The sequence below is a fragment of the Sus scrofa genome, chromosome 5 (genome assembly GCF_000003025.6).
Source record: "Sus scrofa isolate TJ Tabasco breed Duroc chromosome 5, Sscrofa11.1, whole genome shotgun sequence".
Taxonomy (NCBI): Eukaryota; Metazoa; Chordata; class Mammalia; order Artiodactyla; family Suidae; genus Sus; species Sus scrofa.
The window spans coordinates 95,491-119,722 of record NC_010447.5 but is presented as its reverse complement, the minus strand read 5'-3'; the positions used below and the strand labels follow the sequence as shown (position 1 = coordinate 119,722).

Below are 24,232 nucleotides of genomic sequence, written 5' to 3'. Positions count from 1 at the left end.
CACCTGGGCAGGGGCATGGCTCTCAGACCGCTGTGGCTGCACCAGCTTCTGCTCCCCTTCGCTCAGTCAGGTGGGCATTCTCGCCCTCGCACATCTCAGGGAAGACTCCATTTTGCCCAGCGACCCCTGGCCCTGTTGGGCTCGGTCTCCTTCCAGCCCACTTCTCTGCTTCTCGGGATCTTTAGCCTTTCTCTTCCTGCTGGCCCTTCAGGTCAGTTGCCAGACATCTCGGGCATCCCGCACCAGCTGTCAGTGGGGCCCTTTCCCCGCCTGTCCACCCTCTCTGGCTTCCTTTCCCGCACCTGCCCAGGCACTTTCCCTCACCTCCCCAGCTGCTCCTTCTCAGCTCTCATGGTCTCCTTCAGCTCGGCTGCACCCCAGACCCCAACCCGGTTCCTTCTTCCCTCAGATTTGATGCCTTCCCTGTGCTGAGGGCCCCAGCGTCCTGCCTCTGAACAGATGGCTTGGTTCAGTTCTGTGCTGCCCATTAACTCACCAACCGCAGCTGACACCTGGGAGCACTCTCTCTGCCAGCCACTGGCCAGGGGCCTTGTGGAATTCTGTATACACAGCAACCCTAACAAGGGCACCGAGGTGCAGAAGAAGGAAGTTCCTGGTGGGGCCAGGGACACGTCCAAATTACACCTTTTCCTCATGGGCCTCTGTTCTATGTTCTGTGCTTTCTATTTTTTTCCAGTTGCCTGTGCTGGAGTCCTGGAGTCACTCTAGACTGCTCCCCTGTTATCACCTCACCTCCAGCACATCACCCCTAGGTCTGCCCCTCCGCCTCCCCACCTCTGCCTGGATCAGACCACCTTGAGGGAGTTTCCATTGTGGCTCAGCGGAAACAAATCTGACTAGTATACATGAGGACGCAGGTTCGATCCCCGGCCTCACTTAATGGGTCAAGGATCCGGCATTGCCGTGAAGTGTGGTGTAGGTTGCAGACACGGCTCGGATCTGGCACTGCTGTGGCTGGGGCATAGGCCAGTGGCTACAGCTCTGATTTGACCCCTAGCCTGGGAACCTCCATATGTCTTATGTGCAGCCCTAAAAAAGAAACCAGCCTGAGTTTCTGCCTGGATTTTTTGGGGGGCCACATCTGTAGCATATGGAAATTCCTGGGCCAGGGGTCAAATCTAAGCTGCAGCTACGACCAACACCACAGCTGGGGCAACACGGGATCCTCAGCCCACTGCATCACAGTGGGAACTCCTCTGCCTAGATCTCTGTGCATCAGGCAGCCTCCTCCAGGCTCCCTTCCTCCACCTGCATCTACAAATCCACCAGGACCTGCAACCAGACAAGAGTTTTTAAACAGAAACTTGAGCAGGCCATTCACCATCTTAAACGCTACTGTGGGCTCCCTGTTGAACCTCTCCTACCTCATCCCCACCCCTCTCCTGCCTTCTCTTCTCTTCACCCCATTTCTGCCCCGGAAACTGAGCGTCCCGAGAGTATTCACTGTCCCTCTCTGCATGTTGCTGGGCGATGCTCCTTCTGCATGTTGGAGTGTGCTGGGTCCTACCTGCTCCCCTGGCAGAGGCTGCCAACTGTGAGTCTGAGAGTAGGACGTGGCTAATGTCCACCCAGAACTTGGTGCAGCACCTGACATACCTGCTGGGCCTGCAGGGCCAGAGTGGTAAGTGAGGAGGCCTCCCATGCCAGGACTCTGACTTCTCGTAGTGCAGCCAAGGATAGCATCCTAAATGAAAAGCTTTGGGAGTTCCCTGGTGCCTCAGCAGGTTAAGGACCCAGTGTTGTCACTGCTGTGGTGTGGGTTCAGTCCTTGGCCTGGGAACTTATAAGTGCCTTGGGAATGACCAAAAAGTAAAAAGTAAAATACAATGTTGAAAGCACAAAATCATCTAAATATTAACCAGTAGGGTTAACTGAATTAAAGTACATTTACCTAACTGCAACATTAGGCAGATTATGAAAAAAGTGTGCTTACAAACATTCAGTAATAACACAGAAAATATTTGTTATGTTATTAAGGAAAAATAAATACGCAAAATCTATGCTACATTGAAAAAGTCTGAAAGGGCGTGTTCCCTGGTGGCCTAGAAAGTTAAGGATCCAGCGTTTTCCCTGCTGTGGCTTGGGTTCGACCCCTGGCCTGGAAACGTCTGCACACTGTGGGTGTGGCATAAGAAAAAGGCTGAAAGGAAACATTAAGGCAACAGTCATTCAGTGAAGGTAGGACTGACAGTTTCACTTCCTTTTTTCTCTGCAACAAGCATGTCAACTGTTTTAAGCATTATAGGTTGCTCTTAGGCACCCTCAAATGAAAATAGAAACACTCACAAAAAAAAAACCACTAAAAATTAAAATGTAAAGATATGTTAATTAAACTCAAACATAAAAAGTTATTTTGGCCACAACGAAAGTACCCATCTAATCGGGTCATTATGAGACTCGAGTGAGCTCACCTGTCAGGCCAAGAACAGCACTCCTGGGAGTTAGCACTCGTTACCTTTTTACAATTTTTTTTTCTTTTTTTTAGGGCTGCACCCACGGCATATGGAAGTTCCCAGGCTGGGGGTTGAATCAGAGCTGCAGCCACCAGCCTACACCAGAGCCACGGCAACACCAGATCTGAGCCGTGTCTGCGACCTACACCGTGGCTTTGCGTCAACACTGGATCCTTAACCCAATGAGCGAGGCCAGAGATCGAACCTGAATCCTCATAGATACCTGCTGAGCCACAACAGGAATTCCTAGCACTCATTACTTTTATAAATACCATTGCTTGGAGCCAGAAAGAGTTTGGAAGAATCAAGGAAGGAATTACGGCAAATTAGGCAAGATCATTATAAAGAATGGTGGTCTCACGGAGTTCCTGTAGCGGCGCAGTGGAAACAAATCTGACTAGGAACCATGACGTTGGGAATTCAATTCCCTGGCCTTGTTCAGTGGGTCAAAGATCTGGTGTTGCCGTGAGCTGTGGTATAGGTGGCAGACTTGGCTCAGATCCTACATTGCTGTGGCTGTGGTGTAGGCTGGCAACTACAACTCTGATTTGACCCCTAGCCTGGGAACCTCCATATGCCATGGGTGCAGCCCTAAAAAAAAAAAAAAAAAAAAAAAAAGCAAAAAAAAAAGAATGGTGGTCTTGGATTCAGAGACAAAATGGTGGAGAAGAATTCAACATCTCCTCTCACAAAAACACCAAAATTACAACAAACTGCTGAACAACCAGCAACAAAATAGACTGGAAGCTACAAAAAAAAAAAAAAAAAAAAAAAAAAAAAAAAGATATGCTATACCCAAAGACAAAGAAGAACCAAAGACAAAGAAGGAGCCACCTTGAGATTGTAGGAGGGGCACTTTTGTGATATAAGCAATCCCACACCTGCCTGGTGGCAACCCACAGACTGGAAAGTAACTATATTGCAGAGGCTCTCCCACAGGAGCGAGTGTTCCAAGTCCTACGTCAGGTTCCCCAGCCCAGGGGTCTGGCATTGGGAGGAGGAGCTTCCAGATCATTTGGCGTTGAAGGCCAGTGGGGCTTGTGCACAGGAGCTCCATGAACTGGGGGAAACAGAGACCCTACTCTTGGAAGGCTCACATAGGTTTTCATGTGCTCTGGGTTCCAGGGCAAAGCAGGGACTCCATAAGAATCTGGGTCAGACCTACCTGTGGGGAGGGTCTCCTGGGAAAGCAGGAGGCAGCTGTGGCTCACTGTGGGGGCAGAACATTGGAGGTCAAGTTCCCAGGGAATAATCATCAGTGTGAGGAGGCTAGAGGCTGGAGGCTGGAAACCTGGAGGCTGCCATTTTGAAAAAATCTAGCCCCATCCACCAGGGCTGAGAAGCTACAGGGCAAACAACAAACAGGGTGGGTACACAATGCCACCCATCAGCAAACAGGCTGCATGAAGTCCTCCCAGGCACACAGCTGCCTCTAATCACACTCAGAGACAAAGCCCCACCCACCAGAGGGACAAGACTCCACTTCATCTGCCAGCGGGCAGGCACAAGCCCCTCCCATCAGGAAGCCTATAATAAGCCTCTGTGTCAACTTTTCCCACAAGGGGGAAGACACCAGAGCAAGAGAGGCTATAACACTGTAGACTGCAAAAAGGAAACCACACAAAAATCTATATAAAATGAAAAGGCAGAGAAATATGGGCCAGATGAAGGAAAAAGACAAAATCCTTCATCTGGCCCATAAAAGAACAGTTATGTGAAGTGGAGATAAGCAAGCTACATGAAAAAAACTTTAGCATAATGATAGTAAGGATGATCCAAAACCTTGGAAGAAAACTGGAGGCAGAGATTGCTAAATTACAGAAACATTTACTAAAGATATAGACTATTTAGAGAATAAACAAGCAAGGTGAACAACACAATAACCAAAATGGAAAATTCACTAGATGGAACAAACAGCAGAACACAGGAGGCAGAGGAATGAATAAGTGAGCTGGAAGACAGACTGGTGGAAATCAGTGATGCAGAACAGAATATAGAAAAAAGATTGAAAAGAAACAAGGTCAGTCTAAGAGAACTCTAGGACAACATTAAGTGTACCAACAGTCACATTATAGGGGTGCCAGAAGGAGAAGAGAGAAAAGGCCAAAGAAAATGTTTGAAGAGATAATAGCTGAAAACTTCCCTACCTTGGGAAAGGAAACATTTGCTCAAATCCAGGAAGCACAATACCACATAGAATAGTCCCAAGGAGGAACACCCCAAGAAATAAATTAATCAAATTGACCAAAATTAAAGAAAAAGAGAAAATGTTGAAAGCAGCTAGGGAAAAGCAACAAATAATATATAAGGGAACCATGATAAGGCTATCAGCTGATTTTTCAGCAGAAACTCTGCAGGCCAGAAGGTATTGGCATGATATTTTTTAAGTGATGAAAGGAAAAAACCTACAATCAAGAATACTCTACCCAGCAAATTTCCTTCAGATTTGAAGGAGAAAATCAAAAGATTTACAGACAAGCAAAGCCTAAGAGAATTCCGTATCACCAAACTTTACAACATACACTAAAAGAACTTCTCTAGGTGAAAAAGAAAAGGCTACAACTAGAAACAAAGAAATTGCAAATGAGAAGGCTCACTGGTAAAGGCAACTATCACATAGTAAAGGTAGAAAATCATCCACATGAACATGATAATGAAACCAGCAACCGTGAGAAGAGGAGGGCACAAATGCAGAATACCGAAGATGCCTTTGCAATTAAGAGACTAGAAACTAAAAACAATCATGAGTATATTTAGACTTCTGTATCAAAACCTCATTTTAACCACAAACCAAAAATCTACAATAGACACACACACAAATAAGAAAATGCGATCCAAATACAACACTAAAGATAGTTATCAAACCATAAGATAGGAGAACAAGAGAAGAAGGGAAGAAAAAAGACCAATAAAACAAATCTAAAACAACAAAATGGCAATAAGAATACACATATCAATAATTACCTTAAATGTAAATGGACTAAATACTCCAACAAAAAGCCATAGACTGGCTGAAGTGATACAAGAACAAGACCCACATATATGACATCTAAAGAGACCCACTTCAGTTCTAGAGACACACAGAAACTGAAAGCGAGAGGATGGAAGAAGATATTCCATGCAAAGAGAAATCGGAAGAAAGCTGGAGTAGCAATATTCATATTAGACAAAACAGACTTTAAAATAAAGACTGTTACGGAGGAGTTCCTGTCATGGCTCAGTGGTTAACAAATCCGACTAGGACCCACGAGGCTGCAGGTTTGATCCCTGGCCTCGCTCAGTGGGTTAAGGATCTGGCGTTGCTGTGAGCTGTGGTGTAGGTTGCAGATGCGGCTCGGATCCTGTGTTGTTGTGGCTCTGGTGTAGGCTGGTGGCTGCAGCTCTGATTAGACCCCTAGCCTGGGAACCTCCATATGCCATGGGTGAGGCCCTGGAAAAGACAAAAAGACAAAAATAAATAAATACATAAATAAATAAAAATAAAATAAAGACTGTTATAAGAGACAAAAGACAGTACATAATGATCATGCGATCAATCCAAGAAGCAGATAAAACAATTGTGAATATATCTGCACCCAACGTAGGAGCACCTCAGTGTATAAGGCAACTGCTAATGGCCATAAAAGGAGAAACCAACAATAACCCAGCAATACTGGGGGACTTTGACATTCCACTTAACAGCAATGGACAGGTCATCCGGACAGAAAATGAACAGGGAAACACAGGCCTTAAAGGATGCATTAGACCAGATGGACTTAACAGATATTTATAGAACATTCCATCCAAAAGGAGCAGAATACACATTCTTCTCAAGTGTACATGAAACGTTTTCTAGGATGGATCACATTCTGGGCCACAAATCAAGCCTTGGTAAATTTAAGAAAACTGAAATCTTTTTAAATTGAAATAACAATGTGATAAGCCTAGAAATCAACTACAAGTAAAAACAACTGCAAAAAACACAAACACGGGGATACTAAACAATTGCTATTAAACAACCAATGGATCACCAAAGAAATCAAAGAGGAAATCAAAGAATATCTAGAGACAAATGAAAGTGAAAGCACAATGATCCAAAAACCTATGTGATGCAGCAAAAGCAGTTCTAAGAGGGAAGTTTATAATAGCAATACAAACAGGAAACAAGGAAAATCTCAAACGACCTAACCTTACACTAAAGCAACTAGAGAAAGAAGAACAAACAAAATCCAAAGTTAGTAGAAGGAAAGAAATCATAAAGAACAGAGCAGAAATAAATGAAAGAGAAGTGAGGAAAACAATAGAAAAGATCAATGAAACTAAAAGCTGGTTCTTTAAAAAGTCAACGAAATTGATATACCCTTCACCAGCCTCATTAAGAAAAAAGAGAGGAGTTCCCGTCGTGGCGCAGTGGTTAACGAATCCGACTAGGAACCATGAGGTTGCGGGTTCGGTCCCTGACCTTGCTCAGTGGGTTAACGATCCGGCGTTGCCGTGAGCTGTGGTGTAGGTCGCAGACGCGGCTCGGATCCCGCGTTGCTGTGGCTCTGGCGTAGGCCGGTGGCTACAGCTCCGATTGGACCCCTAGCCTGGGAACCTCCATATGCCACGGGAGTGGCCCAAGAAATAGCAACAATATCAACAACAACAAAAAAGACAAAAAAGACCAAAAAAAAAAAAAAAAAAAAAAAAAAAGAGAGAGAGAAAAAAAAAAGAAAAAAGAGAGGGCTCAAATCAACAAAATTAGAAGTAAAAAAGAAATTAACAATGGCCATCATAGAAATACAAGGGATCCTAAGAGACCACTACAAGCAACGATATGCCAATAAAATGGACAACCTAGAAGAAATGGACAAATTCTTAGAAAGGTACAATCTGGAGTTCCTGTCGTGGCTCAGTGGAAACAAATCTGACCAGCATCCATGAGGACACAGGTTCCATCCCTGGCCTCGCTCAGTGGGTTAAGGATCTGCTGCTGCTGTGAGCTGTGGTGTAGGTTGCAAATGAGGCTTGGATCCCACATTGCTGTGGTTGTGGTGTAGGTCGGCAGCTACAGCTCCGATTCGACTCCTAGCCTGGGAACCTCCATATAACTGAACTCCAGGTGGCCTGAGCACTCAGGGTTGATGCTCATTTCCTTTGCTAGACATTAAGCACCACAGGTGCAGGGGTGGTCCCCTCTGCTGATCTGTGACCCAGCACTATACACCAGCCTCTCATGGTATGTAAACATTTGTGGAACTAATACGTGATGCTCTCACTCAGGTGGACAACAGACCTGGACAAGGTGCCTGCATTCATTTCATTCTTGCTGGAGCGTTTGAGCTTTGGATGTGATACGGAGATCACTTCCACTCCCCTCTGTCCTCATTGTGAAACCAAGGCACCTTGAGGTGACTGCAGATCTCACCGGAAGAGAGGCTGCAGGCTGCAGTGGGTAGGTACGCCCAGACCACAGTGCACATGGGCCCGCGAGCCAGCATCAGTGTCTCAGGCGGCCCCCAAGGAAACCACTGCCCTATGCAGTCAGCTCCAAGACATAGCAGGATTTGGGGCATGGTTAGCGCAGCCCCCAAAACAGACCAGAAAAGATGGGACAGTCACATGGACACAGAAGAGGGCTCAGCACATGGTATCTGACACCTCAAGCTCCCTTAGGAAACCCCCTGCACATGCACACACACCCTGCACACACATCATTCCAGCAAGACTGCTTATAGCTGCAAGCAATAGATGACCCAACAGTCGTGGCTTCAACAGGCTGGTTTATTGTCTTACACTGTGAGCTCTGGAGGCATGTGGCTGGGGACACTGGTTTAGCAGCCGCACGATGTCTGGTCAGGGCCAGTGATGCCACAAATCACCACTTCGGGGAGATGAAAGCTGAAGAGGACCCAGGGATTCCAGCTGACTGCCCCCGACTTTTCACTGACCAGGACTGTTGGTCACATGCCTCTCCTGGACCAATCTCTGGATGTGACTGGCTCAGACTACCTTCCTGGGACCAGGAGAGCTTGTACCTCAGAGGTCAAGGGGGTCCACTGATAGGAAGGGGTGGCTGTTGTGTCTCTACCACGAGGACAGGACCCCCACCTGACAGCACCCTGCATCCAATCAATGCTGGGGGAGCATGTGGACCTGGCAGCGCCACACACGGTGACCCCATGAGGGTGACATTGCCACCATGCAGGTGCGGGGCGGGGGCAGTCTGGACACCCTCTCTACAGAGAGGCCAGCTGCCAAGGGTGTGGGGTGTGGGGCCATTCCAAGGAGTCTGGGTTCAATTCTGAGTGAGACGGTCGGAAGCCTGCAGTTTTGTGCAGGGATGGAGCCAGACCTGATATGTTTTAAGAAGATCACTACGCTGGGTGGAGAATGGTTCCTATGGGGGTGGAGGCAAAGCCAGGAAACTGGGAACACAGGAGCAGGTGGGAAATGCAGAGCTCTGGAAGGGGTGTGTGAGACTGAAGGGTAGCCTCAGGAGCTGCGGATGTGCCATCCTTGGAGCTGGCAGGGCCCTCAGCCCACTTCACCTTGTAGAATGTGCAACTTCTCACCCACCTTCAGACAGGTTTCTGGTAAGAGCCAGGGTGCTGCGGTCCTTGTGCTTCCTCCTGGGGAAGACCTGGCTCTTGCGGGCATTCTGTGTCTTTGGGGTCTGCAGCTTGTCATGCCCTGCCCCCGCCCGTCCTGGCACCTAAAAGCGCCTGGTACTGCCCTGTCACCACACTTGTCTGCCTGACACAAGCAATCACCTGGGGGAGGGGGACAGCTTCCCGAGCCAAGAGGCCTGGGTTCAGATCCCAGCCCAACTTCTCACTGGCTGAGTGACCGCAGGCTGGCTGGACCTCTCCATGCCTCTCGTCCCTAATTTGTACCAGCAGAAGAGCACCTATCCCAGGGCTATCACAAGGATCACACGAATGATCACACCTACAGGTGTCAGCTGGTGTTATTGGCATTCTCGAGCCACCTTCATCCACTCACAGCACAGCGATAAACCATCACATGCTGGGGAGAGGGGGAGGACAAAGGGCCCTGGGCTGGCCTCTGCCTGTGCTCTCAGGGCTGGAGCTCAGGACAGTGGCAGCAGGATGGCCTCGGGGTGCAGCTGGGTTGACAGCAGATCTGCAGGGCAGGGTCCTCACCCCGGGCTATCTGGCTGGGGCTGAAGGTCACGGCAGCATCAAACTGAGCCTTGAGCAGCTGAAGTTGCTTCAGCACCTGCAGCACCTCTGGGGCAACCTCAGCCACACCCCCCAGAAGGTTGTAGTTCTCACCCGGGTCCTCAGACAGGTCAAAGAGCAGCGGGGGCTCATGGGCAGTCAGAGGACTAGAGGCGTGGCATGCAGGGTCCGCAGTGGTGTCGCTGTGGATAGAGCCTGGGGAGGGGGACATGTCTGTGCACAGGGCAAGAGGGAGGGGAGTGCTGGGTTCTGAGGCTCCAAGGGGTTGGCATGGCTGGGGCAGAGGAGGTTACCCTGGGTGAAGAAATGCGCCTTGTACTTCCCGCTGCGCACAGCAAAGACCCCTCGGACCTCATCTGGGTAGGCCGGGTAGAAGAAGAGCGTCCGCCGGGGACTCTGCAGGCAAAGTCAGGGGTCTCCGCATCCCCAGAGCCATGAGCTCTGCGCTGGGCCCTGGATGTACAGTGGCTTCCTGCCCACCAAGGAACCCCAGGGGTGGCACCAGTGGATGTTAAGCAACAGAGCATCCACCTGGCCCCAGGGACTTCAAGTGCTGCCCAAACTCATTTCCGGGAGGGTAAGTGGGCGGGGATTGTGGTCACTGGCCCTACCTTGCCTGTACCCAACAGCAAGGGGCTGAGGTCAACGCCATCCAGGGTGACATTGGGGAGCGGGGCCCCGGCCAGGGCCGCCAGGGTGGGCAGTAGGTCTAGGGAGCTGGCCAGCTCGTGGGTCACACCTGGGGGTAGACAGCTGGAGTCACTCCATGTGCGGATCAGGGGTGGGGAGATGGGACCAAGAGTCCAGGAGGAGGAGGCCTGAAGACTGACCAGGAGCAATGTGGCCTGGCCAGAAAGCCAAGGCAGGCTCTCGGACACCTCCCTCAAAAGTGGTTCCCTTTCCGCATCGTAGGAGGCCGGAGCAGCCGCCATGGGACATCCGCATCGTCTCGGGTCTGGGACATACAAGGCGGTCATCAGTGATGAGGGGTCCACCTGGTGACCCCATCCCCAGACTCCTGAGTTACCCACTTTGCCCAGCAATGGCCAGCACGTGTCTGTCCCCTCCCTGTCCTACCAAGGCCAGCACATCTATGTACCTGTGGCCCCTGGCCTCCCACACACATGCATGTGGACATCACTGTATGTGGCCAGCATCTCCTGAGACCCTTATCGCACTATGTCCTTGGCCAGCGGTCAAGGTGGGAAGACCCCAGCGCCCTCCTGTGCCGCAGCCACAGTACCCGTTATCTGCAGTGAAGATGACCAGTGTCTCTCCGAGCAGCCCCAGGTCCCCCACAGCTGTCATCAGGGCCCCCACAGCTGCATCCAGCTCCATCAGGGAGTCCCCAAATGGCCCTCGGCCTGAGTGCCCCGAAAAGCTCTGCCCACTGAACTGGGGGTAGTGGGTGTGCTGGGGGTAGAGACTCGAGTTAGCGTGGGGTTGGGTCACAGGCAGCTCAGGGCAGGGGCAGGGGCACTTACGTGGGAGGCGTAGTACAGGAAGAATGGGCGGCCCTGGCGCTGGGCATCAGCCATGAGGTCACGGGCGAAGGCCACGTAGCGGGCCTCAAGTCCAGGCAGCCAAGGGGGCTGCGCCTCCACCGACAGGTTGGCCAATAGCGGGACAGGGACTAGGCCCTGGTCACAGCTGCCGTCGCAGGGGGTGGACGGCGGGAAGCAGGTCAGGTTCTGGCAGGGGCCCTGGGGGAGCAGCTCCTTCAGAGGTCTGGGCTATAGGGTGGGGCTGTCGGGTCAAGGGAAGGACGCTGGTAGTTCCTACCTGGTCATGGGAGTATGGGATGCCCAGGAATCGATGGAAGCCCTGGTGGGGGGGCAGAAAGGCCCCCTCAGGCCCCACCCCAAGGTGCCACTTGCCAGCCATCCCTGTGAGGTAGCCTCGGGCAGCAAGGACCTCAGCCAGGGTCACCTCCTCCAGGGGAAGACCCCCTCGGGAGCTGGGTTCCAGAACGCCAGGGTACAGGCCCATCCGAACTGGGAGTCGGCCGGTCAGGAGGGCAGCCCTGCAGGACAAGTCACAGGGTCCGTGAAACAGAGCAAAACTGACTGAGATGAACAGAGGAGATGAGGTGAGAGCGGCGGAAGACGAGGGAGGTGAATGTCTCCCCGCTGCAATCCAGAGTGAAGCCAGAGGAACCGGTGGGCAGGGGTGGGCGCCTGGGGTGCACATTCCGTCTCCTTGCTCACCGGGAGGGTGTGCACAGAGACACCGGCACATAGAAGTCGGTGAACCGCAGACCCCCTGCGGCCAGCTGGTCCAGATTGGGGGTGGTGGAACTGGGGTGCCCGTAGGAGCCCAGGTCTCCGTAGCCCAGGTCATCAGCAAAGATCAGCACGATGTTAGGTGGGCTGGTAGCAGCCAGGCCTGAGGCCAAGGCCAGAGTGAGGGCCCACAGAGCCACCATGGCCCACAGCACAGACCGGCCTGCAGCAGGAGACCCTTGAGAGGGAAGGCACACAGGGTTCCAGCCAGCTCTAGCTCTGACGCCCCAGACCCAGACCTAGACCCTAACCTCCCCCAGCAACCCAGGCTCAGCCACTACCCTCCCCTGAGACCCCAGACCCGAATCCTCCCCCGACTGAGACAACTCCTTTCCTGAAGTCCCAGGGAACTCGGCACCGAGACCCTCGACTCCAACAGAACCCAGGAGCCCGGAGCCTTGGATCCAACTCTCTGGAGACTCCCAAGGACCAGGACACTTTCACATTCTCCGGCGGAGATCTGACCCTCTTCACCTACTGGTCCCGGCCCAGGCTCGTGGGCAGGGGCAGAAGTCCCCGCACACTGACCCGCGGGGGCCCGAGAGGCGGGACGAGGGCAGTTCGGGTCCGAGGAAGGCTGGTGCGGCGGAACAGCGACAGGCACAGCCCCTCACCGGCACTTCCGCCTCAGCCCCGCCCCGCGGCCCGCCCCCTAACCCGTGACCCGACGCGGCCCGCCCAGGGGTGGGGCGGGACGCGGGGCGGAGCTGGCCGGGGGGCGGGGCGGAGGGGGCGGAGCCGGGTCGCGCCTGGGCAGCGAAGGGCGGAGTGGGTGTGGCGCGGGGCTGGCGAGGGCGCCGGCACGGTTGTGCGCGAGCTCCGCCACGCTCTGCGTCCCGAGGCTGTTGGCGCCCGGCTCGGGGGCGAGCTCCTCGTGTTCGCGCTCGGCGTGTGGACTGTTTCTTAAGGGGCGTGAGCCGGCAGAGTGCGGAATGAGCAAATCGAAACGAAAAGCTTGGAGTCCGCCGACTGCTGGCGTTTCCTTCCACACTACCTTTGGTGTATTTCTTGAAATACAAGATCGAACATTCTTGGAGTTCTCTTGTGGCGGAGCGTGTTAAGGACCTGGTGTTGTCACTGTAGCGGCTTGGGTCACAGCTGTGGCACGGGTTCAATCCCTGGCCCAGAAACTTCTACACGCCATGGGCGAGGCCATAAAGGAAAAGAGAGTTATTTCCAGCACTTTCCCCTCCGTGTACATGTGTGTCTGTGTGTTAGGGTATTGGAGGGGGCATCTGGGGTCTGGTCTGCCTCCAGGTTACAGCAATGAGAAAAACGCATAGAAAGAGGAGATGTTTGGTCCTGGCTCCACCGGTAGACAGGCTTCGATGAATTTCTTCACCTTCGTGGTCTACAGTTTAACTGTGTCAGAGTAAGAGGGAGGTCAGCTGAATGCCCCAAGATCCATGCAGTAACTCCCCCAGAGCATCTGTTCCCAGCAGCTCCCCAAGGTCACACCCCCATAACCCTCCCAAGACAGCTTTCTGGTCTCATGCTCCCCCACAAGTTCTGACCTCAGGAAGAGCAGGCTTTGGGCACTGGTCGGGGAGGGTATTCCACGGTTACTGACCCTGGGCCAGCGAGAGAGTGGGTAGGGCCCTTGAAAGGCCTCTGGTTATTGGGTGGGGGCCAAGAGAGTGTCCACTGAGGCCCAGCCCTGGCTGTGGAGCTGGCATTTTCCTGATGAAAGAGGAAAGCTCAGGATGAGAAGCAGTGTTGAGGAGCAAAATTTGAAGGGGAGGGACTCCCGGAGACAGGGCTGGGCTCCAGGCTGCTGCTGACTTGGTAGGCAGTGGAAGGGGCTCTGTAAGCTGCATCCAGATAGTATCACATTCCAGTGTGGTTTCTGGGTCTGTGCATGGGGCGGCCAGGGCAGAGCTTTTCCATGGCCCAGAAATCTTTGAACCTGTAATTGGAACTATCACAGCTGGTCGGCGCTGTGAACTGGAGTTTAAAAGGAATCGTCCAAAAGCACTTTCTTCCCTTTATACTGCAAGCTGGGAATTACCCCAGGCAGCAGAGGACCTGCCCTTATTCTCTGGAAGAGCCTGCCAGCGTTGTAATGTCATGCAAATGGCTGGCGCTTTCCCCCGCTGTCTCTGGAGGCTGCTCAGGTGTGTGTGCTTGGGACCCCAGAGCCAGCCCAGCCCTGACCTCCGGGTGGGGGAGGGCCATGTGCTGCCAGCTATGTTTGTTCAAAGCAGGCGGCTGAGTCTTTCAGAGATGTGAGTCTTTCTTGGCTTTGCTGCTGGAGCCGACAGGAGGGTCAGCTTGGGACAGAGCCCCGGCAGGAGGCAGCCTGCCAGGGTGCGGGAAGTGACTCTGGATGTTACTAATTTGGAACTAAGACCCACAGTCAGGAGAAGGGCCTTGCAAGTGAGCCTGTGGGTCTTGTGTTTCTGCACCCAGGACAAGGGAGTGGCCTCCGTTTCCTGGTTTCCTGGGCCTGCCTGGGGTGGGTGGGCTGGGCCAGCTGCTTCATGGAGAACACTCGGCCCACTTGAAGGGATTCTGCAGTGGCTCCTGCGACTGGCCGATGTGGGGGACCCAGAACACCGGAGGCCATCTGTGCATGCCTCCACCACCCGCCTCGGGTCTGCTCCATCCTCCTTGCCCTCAGCAACCGTCATTCCTGTCCCCTGGATATTTGAGGAAAATGATCCTAAATCAGGCAAAACTGACAATGAGCATAGGTTCTGGATCTGAGGGGCCAGGATGGTGTTGACTGTTTTTGCTCTGGTAATGAAAACCAGGGCTCATGACAGCCCACTTGAAGGAAGCCAAGACGCTGGAAGCTCTTTGGCTTAATGGAGGAAAAGGCATCTAAAGACAGGGAGCGACAGGAGAGTTCTGTGCTCCATCTGCTCCGCTGTCCTCTAACTGACCTCTGTGAGGCCTGGAGGACACCCTCGCTAAGACCTGAAAAGGTGTGCTCTGGAGTGGGCCCGGAAGCTGCGACAGCCTTGAAAGGCTCTGGGGACCTGACTTTGTGGGGTGGAAATGAAACAGGATGAAAAGATACTGGGTGGCGGAGGCCACATGGCCAGACAGCTGTTGTCACCATCACAGTCAAGCAGAACGGGGTGGCCTCAAAGAATTTTGGCTCATCGGCCGTGAAGCCCCCTCCATGACAGACCCAGAGGGCAGCAGTAGTGGAGGTGGGGGCCGTGGTAGAAAGACCCTGGGTCTCAGGAACGTGCCCAGACTTGACTCACTATGCAGCTTCTCTTCCAATTCCTGGACATGAGTCACTCAGAGACCCAGAGTCTTCTGCCAGAGAGAAGGACCTGGAGGAAACAGCCAGGGGTGTAGCACATCTTCTCTCTGTACCCACCTCCCCGCCCTCGGCAGGAGATATGGCCTTTGGCCAGGATGGGCATGCACTAGGGGAGGGGACACCTCATGCCCTCGGGGGTTTCTGGGCACTGGCTATGAGCCAAAACCCAGACATTCGGATGCCCCCAGAGTCCACTGATCAGAGGGGGTGTTGGAAGTCAGAGGAGATGTGTTTTGAGCCACAGTCCATCTCACGACGGACACAGTGGTTACGTAAATTATTTTGTATTAATTTTCCTGGTTTTCAAGAAAATTATTTGAGTAGATATATTGAGCAGCTGGCCAATGCAACACTACCTGTTGATCTAGACAAGGACTCTGAAGGTGGGAAGCCCAATGAAGGCTCTTGGAGTTCCTCTCCTATATCAGCTGAGGAAGTACCAGCTACTTGAATGGATAAACCCCCAAATCTCAGTGACTTAATACAACAGACATTCATTTTTCGCTCCTAGAAAGTCCAGTTGGCCACATAGGCAGGACCGGGCTGGGGCGGGGTTGGGGGTGGTCTCTGCTCCATATTAGGGACCCATGCCAAAGGAAGTGCTGCCACTTTTGACATGTGGTTTTCATGTCATCCTACATGCCTACATCCAGCCGCAGATGGGTGCAGAGAGAGCATGCAGAATTAAGAGGAAGTATTTGAGTTAAGTCTAGGAGTGGCACACATCATTTCTACCCAAACCAATTCCAGAACTCCGTGACATGGCTTACCTAAATGCAAAAGGGGCTGTGAAATACAGGCCTTGACCGAGAGGTGTGGTCTCTTGGAGCCAGCAGTTGAGGTATCAGCTTTCTGAAACCTCAGTTTGCTGAGTGCAGCAAAAAGAGTAAATCCCCAGGGTCCCAGTTCTAAGGTGTTGCTGGGGGAGAGTGTGTTTCTAGGAGTTCAGGCTTGATGCTTCTTTTACTACTCCCAATGACGTTGTAGCTACTAATTCCATGTGCTAAATTCCTTTCTGCCCAAACTAGCCATACCTGGTCTCTACTCTATACACGCAAAACTTAGGTTTTACAGTCAGTGAGTTGAGAGGTCAAGGAAATGGGAGGCCATGGTGTGAGAGATCACGTGGAGATACACGCATGAGGTCAGAACTTGGGGTGAGCAGACAGCCTGTGATCAGGTTGCTGAAGGAGAGGGTATGGTTGACCAGGTGGGCACATTTGAGCACTGCTATATTCCTCGTGTCCTGCCGTCATGCTCCTGTGTGTGTGTGTGTGTGTGTAATAGCATTTAAAAATGCAGGACGTCCTTCTGTTCATTTATTCCTTCATTTAATATCTGCCTAGAAAAGAATCATTAAATTCCTCTATGTGCTGACTGCTGTGGCTGAATAAGAAAAACAGATTTCCAACAATATAATCTAAAACGCTTCTATTGCAAAACACTTGGAAATGCTGACTAATAAGTGGAAACTAAAAGCACCAGGGTAAGCAAGTGTGATATCGGGGACAGTCTCAATACCAGGAGCTTAATTAAAGCTTTGGGTTTTAATGGCGCATAGAGGGCAAGAGAAAGGGACACGGGCCCATGCCATGTAAGAATTTGGAATGTAGATTCCTAAATAAAGTCAGGATGTTTAAAGACTCGTAAGTCTATAAAGATTAGGAAAAAAAGTCTGCTTTCCAGGAAAGAGAAATGAGAGATTTTGTAACAGCCTAACCACAAGACAGAAATCAAGTATCCCTTCAGAATTCATAAGTACAGACTTATTTTCAAATGGGTGTAGGTTTTAAATATATACTACCCGGGGGGTTTAGAATTGAGTTGAAGTGCTTATAGGTTGGCAGCACTGGAGCCTCGCAGGAGCAAATGCAGATCACCTCTGGAGGAAACCAACTGCCATTCAGTCTCTCCAGGTTCCCACAGATTGGATTCACAAAACCCGTGATCACAATCTAAAAATCACGAAACACGAAAGTATGTTAAAAATGGCCACAGAGATAAAAGGTGCAATTGAAAACCTGAACAAGGAATGAGAGATGACTAGGAAGCATCAGAAAAAAAGAAAAGAAAAAAAAAAGAATCTGATATATTTTAAAAGGAACAAAATATAACTTCAGAAATTTTTTTCATTCTCCCAAATAAGAACTCTGTACCCGTGAACACTAACTGCCGAGCCTCTCTGTCCCCCAGACCCTGGTAACCTCGATTCTGTGTCTGTCTCTGTGAATTTGCCAGTTCTAGGTACAGCACACGAGTTAGAGTCTTATGTTTGTCCTTTGGTGAATGGCTTACTTCTCATCTAATGTTTTCAACATTTATCCATGAGGTCTGGCATAGTTGTAATAGAAGATACTGAAGAAATACAGTGTTAAAAAAGATAATAGCAGAGAAATTTCAGATTTGTTGAAAGACAACTCCTCAGATTCAGGAATCACAACAAATCCTGACAAGATAACTAAAACTAATAGAACACCTAGGCACATCATATTGAAATTTAACAATATTGAAGATAACAGAGTCTTAAAAGTAGCCAGAAAGAACAAATTACCTACAGAAAGAATAACAACATTTATTAAAATGGCAGCTATAGAACTCAGAAGACAGTAGAGTAGCAAGTTTAAAAGGTGAAGTGTCGGCGTTCCCACTGTGGCTCAGTGGTTAACGAATCCGACTAGGAACCATGAGGTTGCGGGTTCGATCCCTGCCTTTGCTCAGTGGGTTAAGGATCCGGCGTTACCATGAGCTGTGGTGCAGTTCCCCGATGTGGCTCGGATCCCGCGTTGCTGTGGCTCTAGCGTAGGCTGGTGGCTACAGCTCTGATTAGACCCCTACCCTGGGAATCTCCATATGCCCTGGGGGCGGCCCTAGGAAAGAAAAAAAAAGGGGAAGTGTCAATAACTGTCAGTCTGGAATTGTATACGCGTGTTTGCACGGTGTTGATTGTGATATTCACCATGTCTTCTTCCTTATTAACAGAGTCCTGATTTTCCGGGGCGGGGGGGGGGGGCAGTAATGTGCTCATGTAAGAAAGAACATTTTCTAGCCTCAATTGCAGCCAGACCCAGTTCTGGCCAATGGGATGTAAGCAACTCTTGTGTAAGGTATCTAAATGTTTAAGGGAGTCCCTGTTGTGGCACAGCGGAAATGAATCTGACTAGTAACTATGAGGATGTGGGTTCAATCCCCACCCTGGCTCAGTGGGTTAACGATCCAGCAGTGCCATGAGCTGTGGTGCAGGTTGAAGATGTGGCTCGGATCCTGTGTGGCTGTGGCTGTGGTGTAGGCCGGCAGCTGTATCTCTGACTCGACTCCTAGCCTGGGAACTTCCATATGCCACAGGTGTGGCCCTAAGAAGCAAAAATAAATAAATAAATAAATATTCCTTAAGAGGGTCAGGCATCTGTTCACAATGAAAACCTCTCTACAGAGAAGGACTAGAAGGTAATTGTCTAAATCGGATAAAAAGTGTCTACAAAAGACCTTCAGACAGCATCATACTTACCGGTGAAACACCAAACATTTTCTGCGCATGACTGACAGCAAAGCGAAGCGTATAGGGCAGAGCTCTATGACTCTGTGCTGTGGTCCCAGCCATTACAACAAGGCCAGAAAGAGAAATAAAAGGCATAAAAATTCAAATCAAGGAAATATTTTGTTATTTGATGATTATTTGTGTAGAAAATACGCAGCGACCCACAAAAATACTATAAAACTAAGTGAATTGAACAAGGTCATAGGCTTCAAAGTTTATATGCAAAAATCAATTGTGTTTTTATATACTAGCAACAATTGTAACATGAAATTTATTTATTTATTTATTTATTTTGTCTTTTTGCTATTTCTTTGGGCCGCTCCTGCGGCATATGGAGGTTCCCAGGCTAAGGGTCGAATCGGAGCTGTAGCCACCGGCCTACGCTAGAGCCACAGCAACGCGGGATCCGAGCCGCGTCTGCGACCTACACCACAGCTCACGGCAACGCCGGATCGTTAACCCACTGAGCAAGGTCAGGGACCGAACCCGCAACCTCATGGTTCCTAGTCGGATTCGTTAACCACTGCGCCACGACGGGAACTCCCAGTAACATGAAATTTAAACATTTCATTTGTAATAATGTGAAATAGCAAAATTCTTAGGAGCAAATTTAACGATAATGTGGAAGAATGCAACACTGAAAGTCACTCAGTCTTGCTGAGATAACGGGAAGATAAGTGAGGGCACATCACGTCCAAACCTTAGAAAAGTCTTACAAGGTCCCTTCTCTCCAAGTGCATTTCTAGACTCAATGCAATTCCAATCGAACTCCCAGTGGGTTTCTAACTTTTGTAGAAATTGAAAAACTGATTCTAAAACTTCTACAGGGCAGTTCCCTTCGTGGCGCGGCGGGAAATGAATCCGACTAGAATCCCTGAGGATGTGATTTTGATCCGTAGCCTTGCTCAGTGGGTCAGGGATCTGGCATCACTGTGAATTGTGGTGTAGGTTACAGACGTGGCTTGGATCCCATGTTGCTGTGGCTGTGGTGTAGGCCAATGGCTACAGCTCCTATTCTACCCCTAGCCTGGGAACTTCCATATGCCAAAGGTGTGGCAAAACAAACAAACAAACAAACAAAAAAAACCATGTGCACAAAAAACTTCTATAGAAATGAAAATAACCTAGAATAGCTCACAAAATTTTTAAAAGAAAAACGTTGTAGGGAGTTCCCGTCATGGCACAGTGGTTAATGAATCGGACTAGGAATCATGAGGCTGCGGGTTCGATCCCTGGCCTTGCTCAGGGGGTTAAGGATCCGACGTTGCTGTGAGCTGTGGATCGCAGACACAGCTCGGATCCTGAGTTGCTGTGGCTTTGGCGTAGGCTGGCAGCTACAGCTCCGATTAGACTCCTACCCTGGGAACCTCCATATGCCGCGGGAGCGGCCCAAGAAATGGCAAAAAGACAAAAAAAAAAAAAAAAAAAAAAAAAGAAAAAAAGAAAAAGAAAAAGAAAAACTTTATAGGACTTATACTTTCTGATTTCAAGACTTAATATAGGGGTACAGAAATTAAGACAGTGCGGTATTAGAGACAGTATATAAATACAGATCAAAGGAAAAGGAAGGAAAGTTCACATAGCCTTATTGAAAAACACGGGAGAACGTTTATATGATCTTGTAAAAGGCAGAGATTTCTTAGATAGGACACAGGATGTAAATGATAAACTGATAAAAGAAAAAAGATAAACTGACTCTATAATAATGAAAACCTTTTGCTCTTTGAAAGAAACTACTACAAAAGTGAAAAGCAAGCTACAAAATTAGAGAATTTTTGCAATGCAGATATCTTTAAAAAAATTGTTCCTGGAATATACAGAGCCCTAGATTTCCATTAGGAAACTACTGATTTAAAAAAAAAAAGGCAACAGACACCTCACAAAAGACATATGAATGGCTGATAAGCATCTGAAAAGAGGCTCAGTATCATTAGTCAGTAGAGAAATGCATATTTAAACACACAAGGAGGAGTTCCCGTCGTGGCGCAGTGTAAAGGAATCCGGCTAGGAACCAGGAAGTTGCAGGTTTGATTCCTGGCCTTGCTCAGTGGGTTGAGGATCTGGTGTTGCCGTGGCTCTGGTGTAGGCCGGCAGCAACCGCTCTGAATGGACCCCTAGCCAGGGAACCTCCATATGCCACAGGTTTGGCCCTAAAAAGACGAAAAAATCCAAAACCAAACAAACAAAAAACAAACACACAAGGAGATACCACTATACATCCATTAAAATGGCTAAAAAAAGAGTTCCCGTCGTGGTGCAGTGGTTAATGAATCCGACTAGGAAACATGAGGTTGAGAGTTCGATCCCTGGCCTCTAAGGATCTGGCGTTGCTGTTGCCATGAACTGTGGTGTAGGTCGAAGATGCGACTCGGATCCTGCGTTTCCGTGGCTCTGGCGTAGGCTGGCAGCTACAGCTCAGATTGGACCCCTAGCCTGGGAACCTCCATATGCCGCCGCAGGAACGGCCCAAGAAATGGCAAAAAGACAAAAAAAAAAAAAAAAAAAAATAGAATGAAAAAAAAAATAGAATGCAAAAGTTAGCAAAAATATTCACAGCGGTTTTATTCATAATTGTCCCCAACTAGAAACAACCAAACATGCATATCAACAGAAGAATTGATAAGCAAAACATCATAGTTTCATGAAATGGAACACTACTCAGAACCAAAAGAATGGACCAAGTGGGCATCCATCCTTTCAGGACGATGGGCAGAGTAGTAAGGGTGCAAGGGGACTCTGGCAGTCCAGGGGGTCCGAGGAGCTCCTGCTATTGACACAGCTCAGAAGGAGGGGCTAGGAATTACCTGAACAAAATAAAACAAAAAACTAAGCTCCTCCCTGCAGTGATAGTCCCACTTCTTCTTTGGCTCGGGGGTCTCTCCAGTCCCCCCACCCCCCACCCCATGCTTAGGGAGCAGCTCTGCGCCCTGCAGTTGAAGTCAGCTGACCCCACCCCACTCCCGCAGGGCCCCACTGTGCCCAGCTGGCCCCCTTCCCCAGAAGTCTTCATGAGACTCAGGCTGTGTGGCCAACTCTTCAGTTTTTGTTGGCTTTTCCATTTTCTGATCCAATCTGCATCATGTCTTCGGAGATTCCACTCACATGTGTGAGTGTGTCTTGTCTTCTAACACAAGGATGGGTTTTTTATTAGTAGCAGTATTATTATTTTGGTTTTTAGGGCTGCAAGTGTGGTATATGGAAGTTCCCAGGCTGCAGGTCCAATCAGAGCTACAGCTGACGGCCGGCGCCATATCCACAGCAATGCTGGATCCGAACCTTGTCTTCGACCTATGCTGTAGCTCATGGCAACGCCGGATCATTAACGCACTGAGAGAGGCAAGGGATTGAACCTGCATCCTCATGGATACTAGCTGGGTTTGTTTCTACTGAGCCACAACAGGAACGACTGGATTTGTTATTTTAAAATACACATTGTTCTTTTTAACACTACAGTATTATACTCAGGATGGCGTTCCTGTCATGGCTCAGTGGAAGCAAATCTGATTAGGAACCATGAGGTTGTGGGTTTGATCCCTGGCCTCAATCAGTGGGTTAAGGATGTGGCATCGCCATGAGCTGTGGTGTAGTTGCAGTCGTGGCTCTGATCCGGCATTGCTGTGGCTGTGGTATAGGCCAGCAGCTGTAGCTCCGATCCGACCCCTAGCCTGGGAACTTCCATATGTCATGGGTGTGGCCCTAAAAAGCAAAAAAAAAAAAAAAAAAAAAAGAAAAGAAATAAGATATTTTAAAGAAAAAGACTGAAAGAATTTGTCACTACTCTCAGAAAAGAAAATTCAAGACAGAAGGAAAGTGAATGAACAGCTGGGTTGACACGTGACTCCACGAGGAGCCTCAACAAGAGACCTGCAGCTTAAGCATCTTGAATTCTTACTAGTGCAGGGAAGGAAGGCAGCGCTGTTAATTAGCTTTGGACTTTGTTACTCATGCATGTTGAAAATGTAAGCATATGTATGAAAATGATAGAGAATGTTTAACTTCCAAAGTAAAGGGGATTGAGGGAAAGAGGAATGAAGATGTGATCAAACAGAGGCCCAAAGGGAAAAAAAAGCACCAGAGAAAAACCAAACCAATCAGCAACACAGATGAGGTGGTAAAAATCAATGAAAACATATCAATAATCACAATGAAACACCATTAAAGGTTAAGGACTGTAAGATTGGTTTTTATAAACATCTGGCGACACACACTGCTTACCAGAAGCATATCTAAGAATATAAGGCATAGAAAGGACAAAAGAAAAAGGAGGGAAAAGATAGCTGAGGTCAATACTCACAAAAAAACTGCTGTGGCTATGTTAATCACTGAAAAAATAAAATTGAGGCAAAAAGCACCATTAGGGATGACGAAGGGCACAATGTAATGATAAAAAGGAATAATTTACCAGGAATCCTAAACCTGTTAGCATTAAAAATAAAGTCTGAAAAGACATATAAATCCTAAGTTGGCAAAATTTCATGGAGAGACTGCTAATGCGGGATTTCATCCCACTTCTCTTAGTAACTTTCATTTTTTTTATTTTTTATTTTTGTCTTTTTAGGGCTGCACCCACGGCATATGGAGGCTCCCAGGCTAGGGGTCCAATCAGAGCCGTAGCCACCGGCCTACACTGCAGCCACAGCAATGCCAGATCTGAGCTGTGTCTGCGACCTACACCACAGCTCTCAGCAACGCTGGATCCTTAACCCACTGAGCGAGGCCAGGGATGGAACCCGCAACCTTATGGTTCCTAGTCAGATTCGTTAACCACTGCGCCATGACAGGAACTCCCACCTTAGTCACTTTTAAATCGAGCAAATGGAACGTTAGAAAGGGCATAGAAGATTTGAATAATACAATTCACAAGTTTGATATAATGGAGATAATTCATGTTACGAATAATATACGTGAATAATCTATACAACATCCAACAATTCCTGTTGAATTGGCTACAAAGAAAGTTCTCACAAAATCTCAAAAATCAAAATCATGCTGCTCGCCTTCTCTGACTATAATGCAATAAAATAAGAAATCGGTAGCTAAGGGTTAGTCCTCTCTCCAAAAAAGCTAGTATCCCTTTGAAAATTTATTTACTTATTTATTTTGGTCTTTTTTTTTTTTTTTTTTTTTTTTTTGTCTTTTTAGGGCTGTACCCGCAGCATATGGAGGTTCCCAGGCTAGGGGCCTAATTGGAGTTACAGCTGCCAGCCTACACCACAGCCACAGCAATGTAAGATCAGAGCCATGTCTGCGACCTACACCACAGCCCACAGCAACGCCGGATCCTTAACCCACTGAGCAAGGCCAGGGATCGAACCCGAAACCTCATGGTTCCTAGTCGGATTCATCAACCACTGAGCAATGACGGGAACTCCTGAAAATTTAAATAAGCATACTTTTGGAATTCCTGTTGTAGCTCAGCTGCTTAAGAATCTGACCAGTATCCATGAGGATACGGGTTCAATCCCTGGCCTTGTTCAGTGGGTTAAGGATCCTGCACT

General features: G+C 49.2%; 1 protein-coding gene across 1 annotated transcript; it reads right to left on the bottom strand.

Annotated features, from left to right (window-relative positions):
• On the bottom strand, nucleotides 9,393-12,620 carry ARSA (arylsulfatase A; the record flags this gene model as incomplete). Its single annotated transcript, NM_213933.1, is given in 9 exon segments — nucleotides 9,393-9,835; nucleotides 9,934-10,036; nucleotides 10,252-10,379; nucleotides 10,471-10,595; nucleotides 10,884-11,053; nucleotides 11,125-11,343; nucleotides 11,423-11,663; nucleotides 11,848-12,100; nucleotides 12,397-12,620. Coding segments are annotated over 8 exon segments (1,524 nt in total). The 5' UTR covers nucleotides 12,066-12,100; nucleotides 12,397-12,620.